The sequence below is a fragment of the Cornus florida genome, unplaced genomic scaffold (assembly GCF_030987335.1).
Source record: "Cornus florida cultivar Cherokee Brave unplaced genomic scaffold, ASM3098733v1 CherokeeBrave_3.0.0_Hap2_Chr04, whole genome shotgun sequence".
Taxonomy (NCBI): Eukaryota; Viridiplantae; Streptophyta; class Magnoliopsida; order Cornales; family Cornaceae; genus Cornus; species Cornus florida.
Window position 1 is genome coordinate 22,064,864 of NW_026775574.1, and position 23,233 is coordinate 22,088,096.

Genomic DNA, 23,233 nt, shown 5'->3' on the forward strand with positions numbered 1-23,233 from the left:
TCCACTTGTTGGAATACATAAAGTTTAATCTTCTTCATATCTAAAAATTTTCTAAAATCTTATATCAAATATTACATATATTGGTTGGTCTAAAGTCCGGCTTCAAATTCTTGGTTGCTTGCTTGATGAAGAGCAAATGAGTTCACTCTTATATATTGGTCAAGGCCTTACAATGGATGGCTAAGATACGTATAAGTGTCTACTATGAATTTTAAAATGTGATTGTACCACACTCCCAAAATAAAATATATATAATGTTAAATTACTTTAGAGAGTTTTAGCCTTCTAGGATACTCTTGACATCTCTCTACACAACTTTGAAGAAATTCCACAAGCTCATACTTGTGTAGACAAGTCTAAAATTTCAAATTTTCAACTGAATAGACAAGTTCAATAGTTTTGAGAAGTTTAGAATATTTACACTTGCGTGGACAAACTCTGATTACTCTTGTACATATATATCTTGATTTGGCAAAGAGCTAGTCAGGCAGGCATATAATTGTCGAGTTTACCTTACAATTAAAAAACAAAAAATAGACCGGGCATCTAAAATCATAGTATGATTTGACAAATTCCCAATCTACGTGGTCTCAAAATCATTTTACCTTTTGTTATTTGACTTTCAACTTGAGTGCTCACTAAAATTGGGTTGTTACTGAAACAATTTGTTAAAAGGTGTGTAAAGGAGTCCATAGAAGAAAGGTTTTTCTATCAGTACACTTCTTAATGTTTGATCAGTAACCTAGTTGATTAATTTACAATGTAACTTCCGAAATAAAAAATTAAAAAAAAAAATTTACAATGTAACATTTTATATTGGTGCTCTTATTAATATTTTGTCCACCCTTCTCCAGACCAATGATGCATCTATGTATTGGTTACTATAGAACCTCAATTCAATAAAATACCAAATCCTCCATTTGAAGAATGATCAATTTTTTTTTTTTTTTTAAACATTCATCTTTGATGGCATCCCATTAAATTCACTAATACATGCTATGGAACCAGTTTATGCCTCAACAATTTGACATGGTCACATGGCTAATCCAAAAAGTACGAGAAAAAAAAAGGTGGGTTCATGATACTGGAACATAATTTATAGTCTTTATCTTACGCACTCCAAATCACATTTATGCATAGGTCCATTACCTACCTCCGAAAAAGGAGTCAAGCGCAGAAATCACACATATTATAGTGCGTATCACACCTCTCATATATAGAAAAAATTTTAATTTGGTACAAATTAGTCTCTGGTGACATATTTAAAAATGCATCATTTTATAAAATAATAAAAATAATCATTTAACACATGAGGGGTGTGATCCGTATTGTAAACATATTATAGGGATATTTTCTACACTTTATAAACCATTATTGTTTTGAATCTTTTGATCTTGATGGTTAGATTTAATTGAGAACATAATTTTATCATAATTTGAATAACATGATAAAGGTAGGTGATTGAATACCCATTTGTTGCTATGTAAAGAATTATATAGAATAAGTGCAGAAAATACCTTTAAAGTATACTCCGCGTAGCACTTTTACCCCCATTTTAAAAAGTGTGCAAAAAATATCCCTAATCTTTTCACATGGTGCAAAAATACCCCTCAATAAAAAATTTGATGCAAATTAGTGTTGTAATACCTGTTTTGCCCCTTTACTCTTCTGATAATGCTCAATGGGGTATATATGCTACTAATATCATAGTATAAGGGTATTATGTGCACATTACCATTTTTTTTTGAAATTTTTTTCTTTATATATATCTCTAAACTTTTTTTTTTTTTTTTGAAACTTTGAGAATTTGTAGAACAATGATTTGAATTTTTTGAGATCTCAGTTTACTATTTTCTACTAATTTTTGTTTCTTTATTTTATTTTTTCCCTTAACAACACTGTTAAAAAAAAAAAAAAAAAAAAAGGAAAAAAATCCCAATATCATTGTGCACTGATTTTCGGAGTTCGGAACAGATTTGTTTTCTTTAATTTGCAATTTTTTTTTTCTTTCTATTTTTATCTTTACTTTTCTTTTATATTTTATATTTTTATTTTTATCTTTACGTGTTCATTATCGGCGTCCTCCAATAGTGTCATTTTTGGTCATTTTATAAAATTATTTATTTTTATATATTTTATAAAATGATTCAATAAGAGTAATTTAGTTAACTTGGGATTTAAATTTGTCAAAAGGACCTATTTGTACCAAATTGAAACTTTATGAGTGTTTTTTGCACATGACGGGGTGTCCTCCAATAGTGTCATTTTCGATTATTTTATAAAATTATTTATTTTTATATATTTTAAAAAATAGTCCAATAAGGATAATTTAGTCAATTTAGGGTTTAAATTTATCAGATGGACATATTTGTACTAAATTAAAATTTTAGAGGTGTTTTTTGCACGTGAAGGGTGTGATTTGTACTGTAAGCATACTTTAGGGGTATTATATATATATATATATATATATTTGTGAAAATTTATTGCAATTTTTAAATTAAAAAAAATTGAATGTATATTTTTATATATATAATGAATAAGTATCTTTAATTTAATTGGGAATAATTTTTATATTTTTTATAATTATAAAAGGGATTGACGTTTTCATACCATATAATATAGTGTACATTACCACTTTGTCCTTAGACCATACCTTGTTCTCTTCGAACCGAAGCATATTTGCACTTTGTCAAACATTTTCATTTCGCTTTTGACACCAAGATTTAAAAATAAACATTAAAAAATTACAACTTGATCAACCAGTTTTGACACCAAAATATTGCCAATTACAAATTTATTTCTCACAATTATCTGTTTGTCTAGTTACAATTTAATTTTCTTTGTTTTATTAAAGACACTGAGATTTGGTTTTTTTTTTTTCTATTAAACTATTCTTTGTCTCAAACTTAATACAATTGTTTTATTTTATTTTTCTAAGAATATAAGAAATTTCAATAACGATCTCATAATGTAATACTAGGGTTCATGCAATTAGGGTAGGATTTTTCAATTCAATATTGCATTTGTTGAAGATCGAGAATTTATAATAAATTTTTGTTTTATGTTATCCAAACTATTAATATGTTTTTATTTATTTATTTATTTATTTTTTATATATATTCATTTCTTTTCCTTTACCTCAAAACGGAGCCTATGGACTAAGAGCTTAGAATTATGATAAAGAATAATTTCCGGGGAAAAAAAAAAATTATGATAAAGAATATATTAGGGTACAAAATAAACCCATTAATTCAAATCAATGAATCGACTTCATCACAACACCACTGGGATTACTCAATAGCCTCACGGTTGCACCTTCCAGTTAATCCCAAACTCTCAAATACATCAATCACTATTAATTTTTCATTTTCTCCTTTTGCTTTTTCATTAAGTTAGATTCAATTGTGGACCTTTTTTTCATAAATTTGAATTAAAATTTTCTGATTTCTGAAGCAACTCTAGCTTCAGCAGTGAATGATGGTAGAGGGCTTATCAGTGTCAAAAAAAAAAAATAAATAAATAAAAAATTAATAATAATAATAATTTAAAAAATTAATAAAAAATCTTCTTTAGGTGGGTATATCTTTGAACCCATGAGTTTAGTCCGTATGTTTCTATTGGCCTACCAACTGGGAAAGAAAGGCCAATATAGCCCCATCTTGTAATACTGGTCCAATCTATTTGGACTTAGCCACACATAATTTGTACCTTTGTCATTGTTATTTTGCTGAAAGTGATTGTTGATAAAGCTCAAATTTTGCATGCTTAACCAAGAGTTTGGCAATCAAAGCCCAAATGGTTACACTTTTGCGTTTACGAGCTTGTTTACAACTTCCTCGACAATTAAATTAAATTTTGATCACCCTTCTTTTAGAATTTTGATTACCTTCGGTGCCTTAAACCGCATGATTAAAGAGTGGAAATCACTTATATAAAATATGGAATTAGACATATATAAATCATATTCCGTATAAAGTTATGCACAAATTCTCTAATAAACGGGAAATGATCTCATAATGTCATTCTTTTTAAAGTCTGAATTCAGAATTGAGGAGGCCTAATATGGGATATTATTGTTTATTCCTAAAAACGAGTGCTATGGTGGACAATTGTATAAACTACTTTTAAAGTCATATACCAATGGCTTGGCAATAAGAACACCACGTCTAGATGGTAAAAGAGTTTTCTAGAAAACAGAAGTTCTCGTATTGATTAAAATATGATCATTTTCTTAATCTATTTTTATGTTTCCATGTGGTGTACGTTAATTCTCTTTGTATGCTTCGTTTGGTTGGAGGGATGGAATAATAGATGGAAGAGATAGGAGAATGAATGGATGAGGAATCCCTAGGGAACGGAAGGTGTCTCTGCCATTTTTTGTTTGATTGAATGAAATTGATTGTAGAAATAATGAATGGGGTAATACGTTTTTTTTTTTGTTTAGTTAGAAAGAATGGAAAGAGATTTTATATATTTTTTTACCAATATATCTTCACGCTATAATAGATTTTTACTATTGTCGAACTCAACCAGAAATATTAATCTAGCTGAACCAATCAATATTAGTGGGAGATTGAAACTTGCTTTAAAATTTCAAGTTCAGTAATTTTACTTTATCTAATAATCATATGTCTACTGACCTACCAATTGGGAAAGAAAGGCCATTATAGTCCATCATGTAGTACTGGCCCAATGGCCCAATCTAACTATATATTATGCAGAAAGTGACTACAAATGAAGCTCAAATTTGGGTTTTTAGGTAGCAAGCATGGCCTTTTGGGTCAAATATATATTCAGCCCAAAATTTCTTAACTTTGCATGAACTCACTATTTGGGAGGATGTTGAACGTTAATAAATACTCACATCTTCTCACCTTTAAATTTTTATTCGCCTTAAATTAAGTGTCACATTTAAAAAATCAATATACTCTTTTTTTTGTCATATTACCAATTTAACCTTCTTACATCGTACCTATAAAAAGTAAAACCGTCACATTCACCCAGTAGAAGTAAATTTGATAATTTATTAAGTGCTAATATAAAAATTATATTTTCAAAAAAGGACACTTATTTTGAAAAAGATAAAAGAGCATTGCCTGAGCAACTATTTAGATTGGAGTGAACCTAGCAGCAAATGATAACAATTTTACCTTCCACCCTATGAGCTTGTTTTGTTTGCAAATTCCTCAACATTTAAATTAAAAACAATTTTTCTAGTTCCAGATCTCCCACAATCTTAATTGAATGATCAAATCCACTAAATGAATGAAATGGGACCCAAACAGCACCGATGCATGAAGTGGTTAGAGCATTCGCAGTGGGCAGTGGGCTCGCAGAAGGCCCTTTCGCGAGCCAAACGGGCCAAACTCACTTCAGAATTAAGTGGGGCCCACAAATGGCCTTATGCCTCAGGAGAGGGTTCAGTTCCCTATTACGGATGCCAATTTGGTGAGCGTATCAATAAAAAATACGATGGAGCGGGTTCAGTTCCCTATTACAGATATTCACATTTATATTAAGAATTCTACAACATCATTATTTTTTTCACAAGCAACTCTCCAACAAATTAACATGATATTGGATCTCGACGCTAAAAATGCAATTACAATGATGATATTGGATCTCTATGCCGGAGTGATCTCTCACTAAGAGCACACCAAATGAAATGAAAAAATATATCACGTCACTCAGTTTATAAGTTTGAAAAAAAGAAAAGAAGGGTAAGAGTATATTTTCAACTAAATTCAATATTAGTTAGTCAGATTTACAAATTTGAAACCATTTGGATTATTGTACTCTTAAGAGCCCTCATCATTATTTGAATAAATACCAGTTCAAGTTCTCCAGTTATTAGAATCCTATTGATTTTTAATCATCTTAATATTTAAACATTACATATATCGGTTGGTCTAAAGTTGTCATTTTGTCACCGCCTTGTAACACTTTGTTGGTTAGTGAGCAGCAAATGTGCTACCATCCTTTTTATATATATATATATATATAATGTTAGAGGCTTGACACCTACCCGCAACTCTATCTCTTGACTTCTCTGTACAACTTTATAGAATTACAGACAAGCTTACATTTGTGTAGACAAGCCTCAAAATTCCAAACTCTCAATTGCATAAAAAAGCTCAATTGTGTTGAGAAGTCCAGAATGTTCACGGTTGTGTGAACAAACTCTGATTAGTTGTGTACCTATCTATCTTGATTTGGCAAAGAGCAAGTCAGGCATATAATTGTTGATTTTACCATAGGTGTCCAAAGAGTACGTGATTGAAAGGGTTCCATGTTATCAAAACGAGAAAAAAAAAAAAAAAAAAAAAAAAATGTTTGCACAAGAAATGTTTCTCAGATCTTTCCACAAAAAATGAACGACAAAAATGTCCTCATACCTCACTGCATACATTGACTAATATGATCTCCTCTTTGAATCGAAATATGTTTGCACTTTGTTCAACTTTTTCATTCCACTTCCGATATCGAGGCTTAAGAATAAATATAAAAAAAATTATAACTTGACCGAACTAATTTTGACATCGAAAGTTGTCAATTACAAATTTAAATCTCACAATTATATATTTTGTGTATTTATAACTTAATTTTCTTTGTTTTATTGAAGCCACTGAAATTTGATATTTTTCTATAAATCTATTCTTTGTCTATAACCTAATACAATTATTTTATTTTATTTTTATGAGAATATAAGAAATTTCAATAACAATCTCATAATGTATTACTAGGGTTCATGCAACCAGGGTAGGATTTTTCAATCCAATATTGCATTTGTTGAAGATCGGGAATTTATAAATTTTGGTTTTATGTTATCCAAACTTTTAAGATGTTTTACAAAAATAAATAAATAAATAAATAAATAAAATCGTTTCTTTTTCTTTACTACTATTTCTGACTAACCAAACAAACCGGGGAGTAATAACTTGAATTATGACAAAGAATATATTAAGGTACAAAATAAACTCATTAATTCAAATGAACAAGTAAACTTCATCACAACACTACTGGGATTACTCAATAGCCTCACCATCAATCATACGTACTTGCCTAAGTCGGAAACGTTAAAAGTCATTTTTGGTAGTATTTTGGAGGGATTTATTTTACGGATAAAATGCTTTTCAGTTTTTAAGTTGCAACTAAAAACAGTAATCACCCATCAATCACGGACTTTCCAAACAAAACATTTTACAGTTTACATCTATGTTCATGAATCATATATGGGCAAATCATAATTAAAAGGGTAAATTATCCCCACCTTCTCTCTTAAGTATATCTTTATTACTAGTAGATTAATTTTTTTGTAAAATTACTCCGACACCACTGTCAGTAACTATCTATAGGTGTGTTGAAGAGATAGACCGAAATCTCTCTCTCTCTCTGTCTCTCTAAAAATGTGTTGAACAGAAATGAAAGACAATCGTCCACTTCCTCTCTCTCTTTAGCTGGTCCAAGATATCCATCGAATGCAATAAGATTGTATCGATTGTGATGCCAGGATTTTTTCGTAAATTTAAATCTTTATGTAAATTTATATTAAAATATTAACGTGAACAAATTCGTAATTGCATACTTTACATTAACGGTGTTAACGATAAACGTCTAACAGGAGAAGTGAAGAGTAATTTAAAAAATAATAATAGATAATGCATGGATAACCGATAAGATACATTGAGTGTGTTGAATTCTGAAAATAACTAGTCCAATGTGCTGAATTACAAATAATAAGTGTGTTTACACAATAAGATATTGTTAACGGTGCAGGCATACATTATATATATGTTAATGTAAGGCTAATAATATTTTAAGAGATATTTTACATATATATATATATATATATATTTATATATAGATATGATTTCATTCATGTTAAGAGTGTTGAACATCAAATTAAGAATGCTGAAAATAAGGGTTTAAGAGTGTTGAAGATTAAATAAAAATGGTGTTCAAAATCAAATTAAGTGTTGAAAATCAGGTTTTAGGGAGTTGGATATCATATTAGAGTGTTGAATATCAGGTTAAGAGTGTTGAAAATTAGAAAAAATGGTATTGAAAAGCAGATTGAGTGTTGAAAATTAGATTAAGATTGTTAAAAATTAGATTTTAACTAGGGTTTAATTTCAGATTAAGAGTGTTGAAAATAGGGGTGTTCAAATAATTCGTGAATCCGTCAAACCGATCCGAACCAATCCGATCCGTGTGGTTCGGTTCAATTTCTTAATCTAATGATTCGGTGATTGTTTTAAAAATTAGTAATCCGCAATGAGCGGTTCGATTAACGAATTGAACATTGAAAAAACCGAACAAATCCGTTAACCGATCCGATCCGTGAATTATATTATAATATATATATATATAATATGTATACTGTAATATATTATTTCTATTGATTTATTTTTTATTCATTATTTGCTTTTAAATTTTAGCCCTACATAAAAGTAATCTAACCCTAGGTTTTCTACTCCCAGCCTCTGACTCTCTGCATGTCTATCGATTCTCTCTTCATTCCTCATCTCCAGAAGAAACCATATTATTAATTTATTATCATAACATCTGCAAAATTCTTGCAAATCTGTTTTGATAGATTTATTGTTTGGCTGAGTCATAACTAAAATAGTAAAATATAATCATAACTACAATATAATTATATTGGGTTATTTGAAAAAACTCAATCCGTGGGAACCAAACCGAGCCAATTCGTTATTTCACGGTTCGGTTTGGTGCAGATTGATAATCTCCACGAAGCGGTTCGATTTCAGATTTAGCCAATCCATGAGAACCGGAGTAATTTGAATTTTACCAAAAACCGAACCAATCCGATCCATGATCAGCCCTAGTTGAAAACTAAATAAAATGGTGTTAAAAATCAAATGGAGGCATGCACTACATTTTTATTTTTATTTTTTTAATGGTGGGAACTAAGGCATACACCACATTTAGTATACAATAAGCATTCGTATGAAAAGTAAAAGGGTTGAGAAACAGTGTTATTCTTTTCATCTGGGAAAGAAGAAATCACAAAGGACTGCAGGAATGGTAGAAGTGAGAAACTGGGCCAATTCTCTGGTGCTTCATGTCTTCCCTTGTGGTTAAACTTTTAAGCATACTAATTTTTTGTTTTTCAAGTAAAATAATTTTTTATTTTTACTTTGTCAGTGTTTGGTAAATGTCTATATCGAGGTTGAGGTCGAGTTTATCGGGCGGAACATATAAAATAACTTATCAAAAATTGATCAATAAATTATTTTTGTTAAATTTTAATTTTTTTTTCCTTTGTAAATATTTTACGACAACCAAATGTCAAAAAATAAAAATATATATTTTTTAAAAAATATTTTACGTTCAAATAAATGGAGCCTAAATAAAATGTGAGAGTTCTAACCAGTGATCGAGAGAGTGAGAGATGGTGGCTTTCCAGTGAGAAGTCGGTGGTTGTCGGCGGCTCTTACGGCTGGGTTCCAACGTTGTTCTCTTCTATAGGGTAAAAGAGACTTCTGTTGTGGAAGAGAGAGAGAGAGAGAGAGAGAGAGAAAACGATGGCGTACAATTTGTTTTTTATTCCTTCCAAGCGAGAAACTTAATTTGGCGCCCCCTCAACACATTTAACAAATAATAAATAAAACATGTGATTGCAATTTGCAAAAAATTTCAGGACAATTTTGTAAAGATTCTTTTATAAATTATTTTAATATTTAATTATTTTTTCTGTTAAATATTATGATATGCATTAAAATTATCGTTACAAGTAAAAATAATTTTCAAACATTTCTACAAAATTATAGTATGTAACATTAATTAGTATTAAGGAAAACACATCAACTTCTCTTTGTTACATCTAATTTGAACAAAATTTAGTGACAAAATATATACTAAAGATAGATTATCAAAAATCAATCTTTTTGGATAAATTATTTTTTCTTTCCTTTTGATTTGTCATAATTATACGGATCTCTTATGTAGTTTTCAAAATTACTCTAACCTCTTCTAGAAACAAAACCTTATTACACGGACCTCCTTTTTAATGGTCATCGTTAATCAATCATAGAATTTGTTGATGTCATGTACTTAATATATTCAAAATACCACTATTGCCCTTGCTAGAATTGAAAGACATTTTGAACCTTGTAAAGTGACATGAGATTACAAAACTACCCTAATCTCTTCCGACGTACCTGTTACATAGTTTTCAAATCTCATTTTCAATACTTCATCAACAATTCCTTACTCAGATTTTCTCATCTTCATGAGAGCAAACCTTGAAAGTTAATAAAACGAACAAGCCCATGGGTTAACACATATTTCGTCCCAGCAAAATCAAAATATTAATACAGTGATTGAAGAGCATTGATTAATTTTTATTTTTTGTTTCTTTCTTATACAAGCCCATGACCGGTCGCTATAAGGGGAGGTATGTGTAATAAGGTTTCGCTTTTAGGAGAGGTTAGAGTAATTTTAAAAATTATAGGCGAGCTTCGTGTAATTATGACAAACTTCGAGGGATGTCAATGTAAATACTCTCATATCAACTTACTTCCAAGTTCCAACATCAAAGTTTATGCTAGAATATGTGATTAAACACAAAATCAAAAGCTTTTGGAAGCCATATTAGACTGATCACGTAAAACATGAGCTCACCACCATCATCAATTCCAAAAAGTTTTATATAAACTATTGATCTTGCTCGATAACTCAATCCAGTAACTTTATCATGAATGAATTAAGTGTAATTACATGTGTTTACCACTCATTAAACCTAACTTCTGTACGAAGTATACAAACATATATATATGCATAGCCTACATAATCAACAAAAGTACTTTAATGTCAATAACATACATACCTATATGACATTTACAGAAGAAAGGAAAATGTTAGAGGATTAGATGTGCCATGGCCTAATGTCTATGAAAGTAAAATTTGCCAGGTTATTAAACCCCTCGAAAACATTAGCCCTTTCAATCAACACCACTCAGCCCAGAAAAATCTATTAATTTCAATATCTTGAAGATGCATCGATAGACAAAGAGGCACCACTTCTGGTTTAACAAAATTGAAAATTATAATAAAGACAAGCAAATACAACAATAAAAAGACAGGAAGAACCATCTTTTGGTATTTCACAAATAACTCACAAAAGTTAATAGTGTTTTCATTGCCCACCATGAAATGAGGATCGTTTTTTCTCTGTCCTTCAGGTTCCAAGAAATAAAATTCGTAATTCCAAACTCATTGACCAAATATGTGTGTTGTCCAATAAAACATATAATAAACTCTTTAACTTCCCCTTTCGGATCCAAATGCAAATGCAAATGCAAATGCATCTGGAATAAACATTTTTGTCGGGTCACTTTGGATCCCACAAGAATTATTTTCTGCCCTGCTATAACAGAAGATGGGACATTTAGCGTGGCATACGCTCCTCATGGTCAAGGTCCCAATTATCTCTGCAAGAGTTCTAGGAATCTAATTTCTTCGAGCTGCCTGTCAGTACCAGAAATGAAGCTCTTAACATAAAAAAAGCTTACAATTCTTCCCTCTAGGCACATGGAACAAGTCCGGTACCATTGCATGGATGCCAACCAATATGATGAAAACCAGATTGGTACCATAATGCAATCAGCTTATGAAAGAAAGAATTAAATCATTAAGAAGGGAAAACACAGCAAGAGCAAGATTAAGCTAACGAATAGCTTAAACACCCGCAACTCAAATCCAAAGAAAGGGAGAGATAAAAAGCTGCTGTAGCAAGCTGATATTATTGATAATACGTAGTAAAAAAAAAAAAACAATGAAAACTTCGTTGTTCATCTTCATCCTCAAAAGAGGAGTACCTGCCCGAGGGCTGACAAGATGTAGTATAGAACAGATAAACAGTGGTAAAATCAACCAAGTATCACGTAAAATAAGCCGCCAAAAAAGCAAGGCACCATTCCATTACATATAAAAACAAGTAACCAATCTTAATCTCTGAAATGGATGTCTCATGACCTGTTTGCTATCTTCCTATGTTCTTTAGAATGTTGTAAAGGGAATGATAAGCCTAAAAAACTATCTCAAGTTTCTCTGTGTTTCTCTTGTTTATATTAGTAGTACTAACTGACCTCTATCTCCCGTCTCTAAAACATCTTACTTACCATCAGTACCCGCTGTTTTTGCCACCAAGTGGTTTGGGGTGTACTTTTCCATCAGCCGGTTTAGTTCAGCATCGAACTCCCTTTCCAGTCCAACCTCTTCCTCCCCGCGCTTTTTCTTCATTGAAATCTTTTTTTGTTCATGATCTTTTAGCAGTTTCTCCCTCTCTGCAACAAATTCTTCCATCTCCTTGTCCTGAAATTCAATGAATTTTGCAATTTCCTCCGCCCTATATCCAGGGTTTCGAATAGAAAATGAGAAGCAGAGAAGTTCATAATAACTCATAGACCAAAAAAGAACAGCAATGATTTTTTCAGCTATATATCCAAGGATTGGAAAAGAAAATTAGAATAACAGAGAATGTAGAAAAAGGGCATATATTACCTGTGCCTGTGATCAGATGTATTAGAGCTATTTGTTTGTTTGACTTTCTCTCGCTCCTGTTGTTGCATCTTCTCAAAACTGTCCTCCCTTGCATCCCGGGCGTCCTGAATGATTCTTAGTTGTTCCTTGAAGAACATTTCCAGATAGTCCATCTAAGCAGAATAAAAGGCAACAACCAAGAGGAAAGAGGGACCCAAGAGAGAGGGGAAAAAGGGAAGGAAAAAAAAAAAAAAGTATAGAATTAGTATTGTCAAGCATATTTCAAACACTGACTTGTAGAAATTAACCAAAAGTGAGATAATTCTCTCAAAGTCGAACAGAAATGCAATTTGTTAACATGAACTACATTTTTTTTTTGATAAGTAGGTTAATATGAACTACTTCAATTCATAAATCATGAACAACTCAATTTCCTTTTCATTTGTTTTGAGCAATTGTTCAAGTACATGGATATATATAAGGCCAACCGCATTACAGATTTAACAAATCTGATACTTAGCCCTAGCCAATCAGCAGATGTGTTGAGGATCCGTCATTTCAAGATAAAAGTAGCAGCCTGACTATGAAGGATGCTTTGAGGTAAAATATCCCACTTAACAGAGAATGGATAAACAGGAATCATATTATCTGAACACAATAAAGGATATCAACATTTATATTAACATGGGCATTTGTAAAGTGTTTGTAATAGGATCTACATAGAATAATGCCAATGTAAAATCACAAATTCGCAACTGATTGAGGATTGCCATCTATTAGTGATTTAAATGTGTCAAGAACTGAACCTTTGCCATTGTTTGATTTACGATTAGCAATAAATAAAAAGTTATATAACTAATGCACTCCCACACAGCCCCTAACTAAGGATGGCAAGGTTCATATACGGGATGAAGCCTATCCTCCCTGCCCTTACACCCCCTAATGAAGCATTCCCCAAACCCCAAATGCCCTATCCTGCCCAGCATGAAAACTCTAATCTTTAGAATAAATTGTGCAAGAAGGTGAATGTAATATATTAGAACACTAAAGGCATTTATGTGATTCAACTGTATAACCACAGCAGGGCAGGATGGGTACCTGCATAATCAAGCAATTTGCAATCCATGATCCTCCAAAAAAGGGAAAAATAAAATGTAACATTAGACACAAATCTTCAGCAATAAAATTGCAAATGTATGCCCTTCAAAATCAACAGCCATTTCCTCCTTCATCAGGTGCAGATTCATAAGACTGTTGCAGTAAACTACAATCTCCAAAAAGATAAACATGTCCTCTATTGTACAAAGAAGTAGTCAAAGGGTGCCTTAGCAATTCATGGAAGGTATGAAGAGTACAATTGAAAAGAAAAGAAATTCTCATTAGATACACCCTAAACCTAACTTCATCAAACTGGTCGTTCCTTTTCAAGAGATATGATGAATAGGCAAAATTTTGACAAAGATCTGCGCAGTTCTTTATATGTCAGCGATTACTGAAGGAAATATTTTTAAGAATTATAACAGAAAATCAAAGTTATATATACAATAGGTGTCGGAACGAAATTGTGCTTATTATGCGGAAACAGAAACAAAAACAAAAAAAATAAATAAAAATAAACGTACAACTTTATCTGAAGCTCATTATGCATATTCACAACATATACTACTCGACTTGAGATATAGTCTACAGGGCATTCCAGTAATCTAACAGTGGTATCTTGATGAATTGTTACATGAAATTGGCTAATTAGACCATTTGGGTGGGGGAAAGTACTTATAGTAGCTACCCAGCAATAGCATATGCCAACTATATTTACCAAAGGTCTTGAGGGATTCAGTCCATATTATAGTTATCATTTGAGGCACAAACACCACGACCTATGGTTATGTTAAAGCGCACACACCCACATAATGCCCAAGGCAGTAGTGCAAGGAACCGTCACTTGGGGCTGGGGAAGAGTCAAATTCAACATCACTGGAAACAAAATTTATTGCAGTTAACAATTACCTCTTCCTTGTTTTCTTCGTGATGCTTTTTTGTTCTTTGCCTCACAATGCGGTTTTCCTCTGAGGTTTTCCGCAGCTTCTCAGATAATATACCAAAAGACTCCTTGAGGGCTTTGGAATGCCTCTGTTCCTTGGCAACTTTGTTCTTGAACCAGACAAGCTGCTGATTGTCTTCACTCATTTGCTTCATCTGGCTCACAACCACCTCCTTGTATGATCTCATCTCAAATTTGAGTTTGGATTTACCTAATCAATCGCACAGCATACAAAACATAATTGTATAAGAACCTAGTAGAAGTACTCTTGTATCTCCAAGACCAAAATAAACTATGCATTCAATTATCAACTATAGGTGTAGGCCAGGAGAGCAAGGACCTGGAGAATGCTGGTTAAAGATATCCATGTCTCCTTTCTCTGCCATGTAACCATATAATTGGCGCTGCCCTCCAGGATAGAAAAAAACACGACAATGATCCCAAGCCTCCCTATCTGTCCCCTGATCCTTGAAATGCTTATCCAGACGCTCAGCCTCTAAATAACCAATTGCTGAGCTCTCAAAAATCAAGACACTCATCCCACGGTGCCCTTGTGGACCATAGGAGTGCCTAGCCCTCACTGCGCGATATGAACTAAAGTAATCAAGAAGCTCTTCATTTCCCATGCCAAGCCACTGGAAGCACAATGCAACATATTGAATAATCAATTGAAAGCAAGCAAAAATTTTATTTCATAAAACCAAATATAATGTGTCTTTTATTACAGTTCCACTGATTAAAAATTTAAAATTATGCGGTTGTCGTCCAAATAAAATAAACAAGACAAAATTGACTGTACCTTCTCATTATCATCCTTCTCAAGTCTTGTATTCATAATGACAACCATGGGAGGCCAAACTATTTCATGATCCTTGACAGTTTTATCCAGACCTTTCCATTTGCCATACACTTCACCAGCTGGTATGACTGATGTTCCCCTCCCGTGTAGCTCTTCATCCAAAAGTTCTGCAAATTCTCGGTGGAGCTTCACCCTGTTTGATCCTTTGGTCTTGGCATGTGTCATAAGGGGCTGCAGGCCTCGGTACCAATCAATGGCACCAGGCCCATTTTGACAGGCTGGGCAGTGCCACTGCCTTGCCGGTTCATGGATCTGCTCAACAGTCAATTTATCCAAGATATCAAAAAATGCATTGAACCACCTGCTTCTCTTACGTGTGTCGTGGCTTTTTTGGCTCACATCTGAATCCCAATCGTCACTGAAGAGTTCATCATCTGTATCATCAACAGCATCTGAATCATCATCATCATCGTCATCATCCCCAATCTTGTTGACCTTGTTCTCACTAACACCAAAAGGATGGGGATTCAGATTGATCCCATTTTTTTCCAGGTCACGTTCTGAAGGCAGAGTAGAAGCTGCAGACTTCCAATTCCAACCATGCTGCAATGCAGGAGAAATTACAGGCACTGGGCTAGTGTAGTTGCTCTCAAAACCTCTGTTCGATGATTGGGGTCTTGAATATCCTCTTCCAGGTAGTCTTTTGGAATCAGCATTCACTATTGGGAAGCTACTGCCAGACTTTCCTGATCCACTATTACTCTGTATACCCAGCTTCTGAACTCCATCTTCATTTCCCCATGCTTTAGGATTAGAGTTCTGAGAACCCCATGATTTGGAAGCATTGCCTCCTGCTATACTTTTAGACTTCTTGGTATAAACCTTCCACTCACCATCTTGTGCAGCAACCAGGCTGATGTCTGCCACACCATGGTTTAACTGATCAACGCTGATGCTAGAGATCTCAGATATGTTTTTTTCCTTGGACGAGTCAGTAGTACCAGCAACGAATGGCTGTGCACCCCCTTTTCTCGAATTCATTGTAGAATCTGTCATATGGTCATTGTTTTAAATGAAAATTCAGTTGGCACTTGAAATGAAGATTAGACTTGTTGTTCAAAGAAACAAAACCAGAATTCTGCCTTATCAGTGAGACTATCCAAAGGAAGAATCCCAACAGCATGTCAATATATAGACATAAAAATATCTGGTAAATTTAGATATAAGATATTCAGAACAAGGTCTTCTGTGGTCTTGTGAATCAAAAGGACCACTGAATACATAAAGACATAAAATTAATTTAATAAAGCAAACTGCATATATAACTTGAAAATTGCAACTAACACAAAAAACATCAATGTACGTGAGCGATTCAAGAAACATAGGTTTCATTTGACATGTAACTTATCCAGAAATCTAAAGAATTTACCATAAGAAATACAATACTGCAATTTTCACAATTTGTAATTTATACCCCCTTCAAATTGCATTTAGCATAACTCAGGCTCCCTCCCAATTCATCTTTCTCCAGGGGAAACAAAAATTAAATAAATGCATAAAAATGATAACAAAAACAGCAATAAAAAGAAGAAGGTACACTATATTACTAAATTAATAAAAACAAATAAAACTCCACTAAATGAATCAATGTCTCCATACTAAACTAATTATTAGTTACCTAATGCAAAAGACATGATAAATAGAATAGCAGACAGAGAATCAAAATGAAGGTCTACTAATATTTTAATAAATTCATTTTAATCATAGAAACCACTTACTAGAATGCACAACACAGTGTATAGAAATCATCAATCATCTATAAAATATATAAATTAAAAGGGAAAAAAAAGGCAATACAAGCAATCAAACAAACAGACTTTCACTCAGCCTAGTAAAACGTGATCTGCATCAGAAATGAGTATGAGATATTACCTAAAAAGCCCTGTAAAAGAAAAACAAAGAAAGGTCAGGAAGATAGGCAGAGAGATCGAGCAAGAGTATATACGAGTGTGTGTGTGTGTGTATATATATATAGATAGAGAGAGAGAGAGAGGGAGGGAGAGAGAGAGAGAGAGAGAAAATTGGGGAAACGACGTCAGAGGAGGTAGAAAGACATAGAAACAATGTAATGAAATAGATATTTACAAAGATGAAATCCACACAAACACGCAGTCACTATGCACAAACAAGAGAAAATGGAGCGGATAAAACCACATATACGAACCGATTATTTGTGTTTGTGTGGGTGTGTGTGAAGAGAGAGGAATTACTTATAAATAACATGTATACATAGAGAGAGAGAAATTAGGGAAAGGACATCAGAGGAATACAAGGAAAGGTGTAGTAGGAAGGCATAGAAACAATGTAAAGGGATATACATTTACAGAGAAGAAATCTAAACACACAGTACGTCAATATGCTTAATGAAGAATATATATATATATATAGCGCAAACAAGAGAAAATGCAGAAAAGAGAAGCACAGAAACGAACCGATTATGTATGTACACTACAAACAAGAGAAAATGCAGAAGAGATGAGCACAGAAACGAACCGATTATGTATGTATACTACCGATTATGTATATAGATATATAGATATATATGTTTGAAGAGAGTAAAACTAGGTAAAACACGCACAGAGTAGTTAATCTCTGGAGACAAAAAGGAAACAAAGAAAACAATAGTAGTATTACCTGATTCCAACCAGTAATCGCCTGCAAATGGCAAGTTTCCGGCGAACTCTCCTTCGATTGCAGAGAGAGACAGAGAGAATACTTAGTTATAAAGCAAAAGTCCGGACTCCAAAAATTTATGCAATTTGGTGAAGAAATAAGAGGGTGAGTGTACTGGTGGGCAGCAGGCTTGCAGGTGTACGGAAAATTTTGGACACAACGGATTTGCATGACCTCCGTGCTTTTGATGCAAAATGTGTGTGTGGGTGTGTTTTTATTTATTTATAAAAATAAAATCATTTTTAACTTTTTTGGAAATATTCCACATATACGGAAAGAGCCAAGATTTTATGGTTAGTGTGTCAAAAGTGGGTCAAATATTTACGTAAAAATTTTAGTATTAGGATGTAAGGGATTAGGGATGGTAATGGGACGGGTTTGGAGCGGGTTTTTCTAAATTCCGCCCCACTTCTTCCCTTTTAATTTTTGTCAAATTCATACCCACCCTGAGACTCGCGACGGGTTGGACTTTTATGTCACGTCCCGTCCCGTTGGGATATACTGTGCCCCCGTGCCCGCTCTGCTAACAAATTTTTTTCTCCCACTTTTTGGAACTTAAGCTCCTACTATTTAAATGTGAAAAGCTTAGGAATGACACAACATAAATGAAATTATGTATCCCAACAAAAATAAAAAAATAACATGCACATAACATAATTCAAAGAACATAATAAACAAAAATAAAAGTTTAATATAACCAAATCACAAGAAATTCTAAACTCCAACTTCCACCATAACAAAAACAAAAGCAAATTTATTACTAAGTTTATATCCCAAATTAAGATTGTAAGAGATGGGTAACTAGGTAAGCCGTTAAAATAAGTTATTAATATAATATATATATATATATATATATATATATATATATATATGCTTAGCGGGGCGAGACGGGACCCCTAGGATATGTATATTGAACCTTTACCAGCCCCGTGACCCGCGACGGGTACAAAATTTGTATCCATGCCTGCCCAACGGTATAAAAAGTGTTCCCATATTTATTATTAAAGGGGCTGGACAAGGCGGGGCCCCAGCTGGACCGTAAAAATTGACATCCCTATAAGGGATGACAATTTTTTCCGACCTGGCCGATTTTCGCCCCGCTCCCGCTTCTAATGGGGTTAATTTAGTGATTCCTAAATGGGTTTGAGACAGGTATGATAAAATAATTAAAAACCCAAAGCAAGTTTGAGGCGGGGCAGATTTAGTGATGACCCTGCCCCGACCCCGCCCCGATTATATATGTACCTTTTACTTTTTTTGTATATATAATATTTATATTTTATATTTTTAAAACTCTTGTTACTTTATTGGAAGGGTCTGTTAATTTATTAAAAGTCACTACTTGGTAATTTAAAAGTTGGGTCGGCTTATTTATTAGCCCAATTTGAGCACATTAGGCTTGTTTTTTTTTTTTTTTTTTTTACACGATAAAAATGGCATAACCCGGCCCACCCCCACCGCACCCTGCAATTAAATGAAGTACATGGGACGAAGTCGGTATTTTGTCTACTGGAGTAGAGGCGGAGATGGTATAACAATTACAAACCCGTTCTGGAGTAGGCGGAGTTGATATGATAAATTTTCTGATGAGGTGGAATAGGATTAGCCAAAACCCGCCCCAACTCCGCCCTATTGCCATAAAGTAAGACTATTTAGCGAAGTTGAAGCTATAAAAAAAGAAAAATTTGCTAATTTCAAATTTGTGAAAATATTTCATTGATTTCTTAAAAGATAATAATGAAGGTATGCAAAAATTTTACATCTTTTAAAAATCTAAAATATCCAAATGGTCAAAATTTTGTTCAGTCCAAATTAATACATGAATCAAATACCATATTGTTGTAAATATAAGACAAAATATGAAAATAGAGAAGAGAGAGAACTTATTTATTCATAAGTTGAAAGATACAATATACAAGACCCTCAATCACACACATATATAGTCTAGAGTCACCGCTTATAAATGCTTAGTAACCAATCAATTGCATGGCATATACATCATTGAACTAATGGTATAGACACACATCAGTGGACCAATAGCATTCTTCCGCATCAGCAATCATCGCCTCATATTTCTCTCTGCATCTCCAACTTTCAATTATATGCATGAAATATAGTGGAGCCCACTTCTACATTACTCCCCTTTGAGATTCACTATACAATACTAAGAATGTGTCTCGTTAAAACCTTGCTAAGAAAAACCCAGTGAGATAAAAAATTAATGAAAGAAAAGAGTACAATATTCTTGTGTGTCAAAAAATAGTATTGCATAGGTTAGAACTGTCTCATTAAAACCTTGCTAGGAAAACCCATTGGGATAAAACCTGAGCGAAGAAAAAAGAGTACAGTATATGTCAATACTTTTTCAATTAAGTACTCCCCCTCATCAATGCCAAAAATCTTTAAATTGTCACATCCCAATGTTGTGGTTGGCAATGCCTTAGTGAACAAGTCTGCTAAATTTTCACATGAACCTACTTGTTGAATATCAATTTCACCAATTTCACCATTCTTTTGGCGTTTATGTGCGTAAAAGAATTTTGGTGAGATGTGTTTCGTCCTGTCACTTTTGATATAACCTTCTTTCATCAGTGTAATGCATGCAACATTATCTTTATATAATATTGTGGGGCTATCAGTTATTGATGAGAAGCCACATGTTGTTTTAATGTGTTGAATTATGGATCGCAACCAAATGTAATCCCTGCTGGCCTCATGAATTGCAAGTATCTCAGAATAATTTGAGAAAGTGGCAATCATTATCTATCTCATAAAGTGCCATAAGATAGTCGTGCCACCACAAGTAAACACATACCCTGTTTGTGATCGAGCTTGATGTGGATCAGAGAGATACCCGGCATCTGCATATCCAATTAGCTGGAATTTTGATTCTTTTGAATAAAATAATCCCATATCAATTGTTCCATGAAGATATCGCAATATGAAGATATCACAATATGTGTTTGACTCCATTCCAATGTCTACGGGTTGGTGTAGAACCGTATCTTACTAATAAGTTGACTAAAAAAGTAATGTCAGGTCATGTGCAGTTTGCAACATATATAAAAACAACAATTGCACTAAGATATGGTACTTCAAGACCAGGGAGTTCCTCATCATCTTCTAGAGGTTGAAAATGATCTTTCTTAACATCAAGTGATCGGACAACTATTGGTGAGCTCAAGGAATGAGCTTAATCCATATAAAAATGCTTCAGAATCTTCTCTGTATATGTTGACTGGTGGATATGGATTCCTCTTGATAAATGTTCAATTTGTAGTCCAAGACAAAAAATTATCTTTCCGAGATCTTTCATCTCGAATTCTTTCTTTAAATAAGTGGCAGTCTTTAGGAGCTCTTCAAAGGTTCTCACCATATTCAAATCATCAACATATACTACAACAATAACAAAACCTGATTCTGTTTTGTTAATAAAAATGCATAGACAAAGATGACTATTTACATACCCTTCTTTTATTAAGTACTCATTGAGACGATTGTACCACATGCGCCTTGATTGCTTCAATCCATACAAGGATCGTTGTAATTTTATTGAGTACATACTACATGGTTTTGAATCTGGCATTTTGAAATCGTCAAGAATCTTTATGTAAATATCATTATCTAATGATCTATATAAAGATGATGCATATGCAATCTTTTTGTGACTGTTAAATGTATTATGAATCTAAAAGTGTTTGCATCAATTACTGGAGAGTATGTTTCCTCATAATCAATACCAGATCTCTATGAGAAACATTGAGTTACCAGTTGAGTTTTGTATCTCACAATTTCATTTTTCTCATTATGTTTGTGTACAAATACCCATTTGTATCCAACAAGCTTAACACCCTTGTGTGTTTGGATGACTAGTCCATATATTTCTCGTTCAGCTAATGAACTTAGCTCTGCCTGTATTGCTTCTTTCCATTTCGGCCAATCATTTATTCGTCGACATTCTTCGACGTTTCAAGGTTCCGGATCCTCGTTTTCAATATCAAGAGTAACGGAATATGAGAATATGTTGTCGATAACAATTTCATTTCTACTGTATCTTATTTCATAATTTAGTGAGATCTCATCATTTTCAGGTACCATTGCCTCATTAAGGGCATATGCCTTATCAAGGGCCACATTATCATCATTTACTGTCTTTGCCTCATTAAGGCTTATCATTTCATCAGTTTTAAATACCTGGGCCTCATCAAATGCTATAATTCCAGATTTATCAATAATTTCTATTACTCCTTTTGTGGACTCTTCAGAAGCACCAACTTTCTTTGTGTTTTCTTCTTGCGAAGAACATCTTTTGCGCCAACTAGTCTTCCACGTTTCAAGTGTATCTTAGATGCATTTGCTGTAACATTGATAGATTGTCCCACAGGGACATTAATTTTTGCTGGAACATTTGCAGCTGGTACATGTGATTTTATTATTTTATTTGTATCAGTAAATACATCAGGTAATTGATTTGCAACATTTTGCAAATGAATAATCCTCTGAACTTCTTTTTCACATTGATTTGTGCGAGGATCAAAATGAGATAATGTTAAGGCATTCCAAAATATCTCATTATGCATTTCAGAAATTTTCTTTTCTCCCCCTAATGGTGAGAAAACAAGCTCATCAAAAAGACAGTCGGCAAACCGTGTTTTAAATACAGCACTTGTTAAGGGTTCAAGATATCTGTAACGACCCACTCCATCACATGGTATGATATTATCCGCTTTGGACCTGAACCCGAACGGTTTTGCTCTTGGGCTTCACCCCAAAAGGCTTCATACCAATTGGAGGTGATGCACTTACATATAAGCACTTCACCTTTCCTCTACCCAGGCGATGTGGGATTGTGCACTCGTAGCTCGCCAGTGTGGTAGCCTGATAGTGTCTCTCGCACCCACCCACGGCACACCCGCCATAAGGTCATCACAATCCACCCCCTTTGGAGGCCCGACGTCCCCGTCGGCACACTTCCGGCTGGGTCAGGCTCTGATACCATTTGTAATGACCTGCTCTATCACTTGGTATGATATTGTTCGCTTTGGGCCTGAGCCCTCACGGTTTTGCTCTTGGGCTTCACCCCAAAAGGCCTCATACCAATTGGAGGTGACACACTTACATATAAGCACTTTATCTTTCCTCTACCCAGGCGA

General features: G+C 33.5%; 2 protein-coding genes across 2 annotated transcripts; both read right to left on the bottom strand.

The window, feature by feature from the left end:
• Window positions 1-11,739: 11,739 nt before the first annotated feature.
• On the bottom strand, window positions 11,740-18,259 carry LOC132302971 (protein SUPPRESSOR OF GENE SILENCING 3-like). Its single transcript, XM_059799988.1, has 6 exons — window positions 18,042-18,259; window positions 15,348-16,396; window positions 14,889-15,183; window positions 14,515-14,759; window positions 12,529-12,680; window positions 11,740-12,373 (listed from the first exon to the last, which is right to left on the bottom strand). The coding sequence occupies exons 2-6, from the start codon at window positions 16,386-16,388 to the stop codon at window positions 12,139-12,141; spliced, it is 1,968 nt and encodes a 655-aa protein (XP_059655971.1). The 5' UTR covers window positions 16,389-16,396; window positions 18,042-18,259; the 3' UTR covers window positions 11,740-12,138.
• A 3,790-nt stretch (window positions 18,260-22,049) lies between these two features.
• Window positions 22,050-22,660, bottom strand: LOC132304835 (uncharacterized). Its single transcript, XM_059802544.1, has 2 exons — window positions 22,352-22,660; window positions 22,050-22,274 (listed from the first exon to the last, which is right to left on the bottom strand). Exons 1-2 carry the CDS (start codon window positions 22,658-22,660, stop codon window positions 22,050-22,052), a joined length of 534 nt encoding a protein of 177 aa, XP_059658527.1.
• Between the last annotated feature and the right edge of the window lie 573 nt (window positions 22,661-23,233).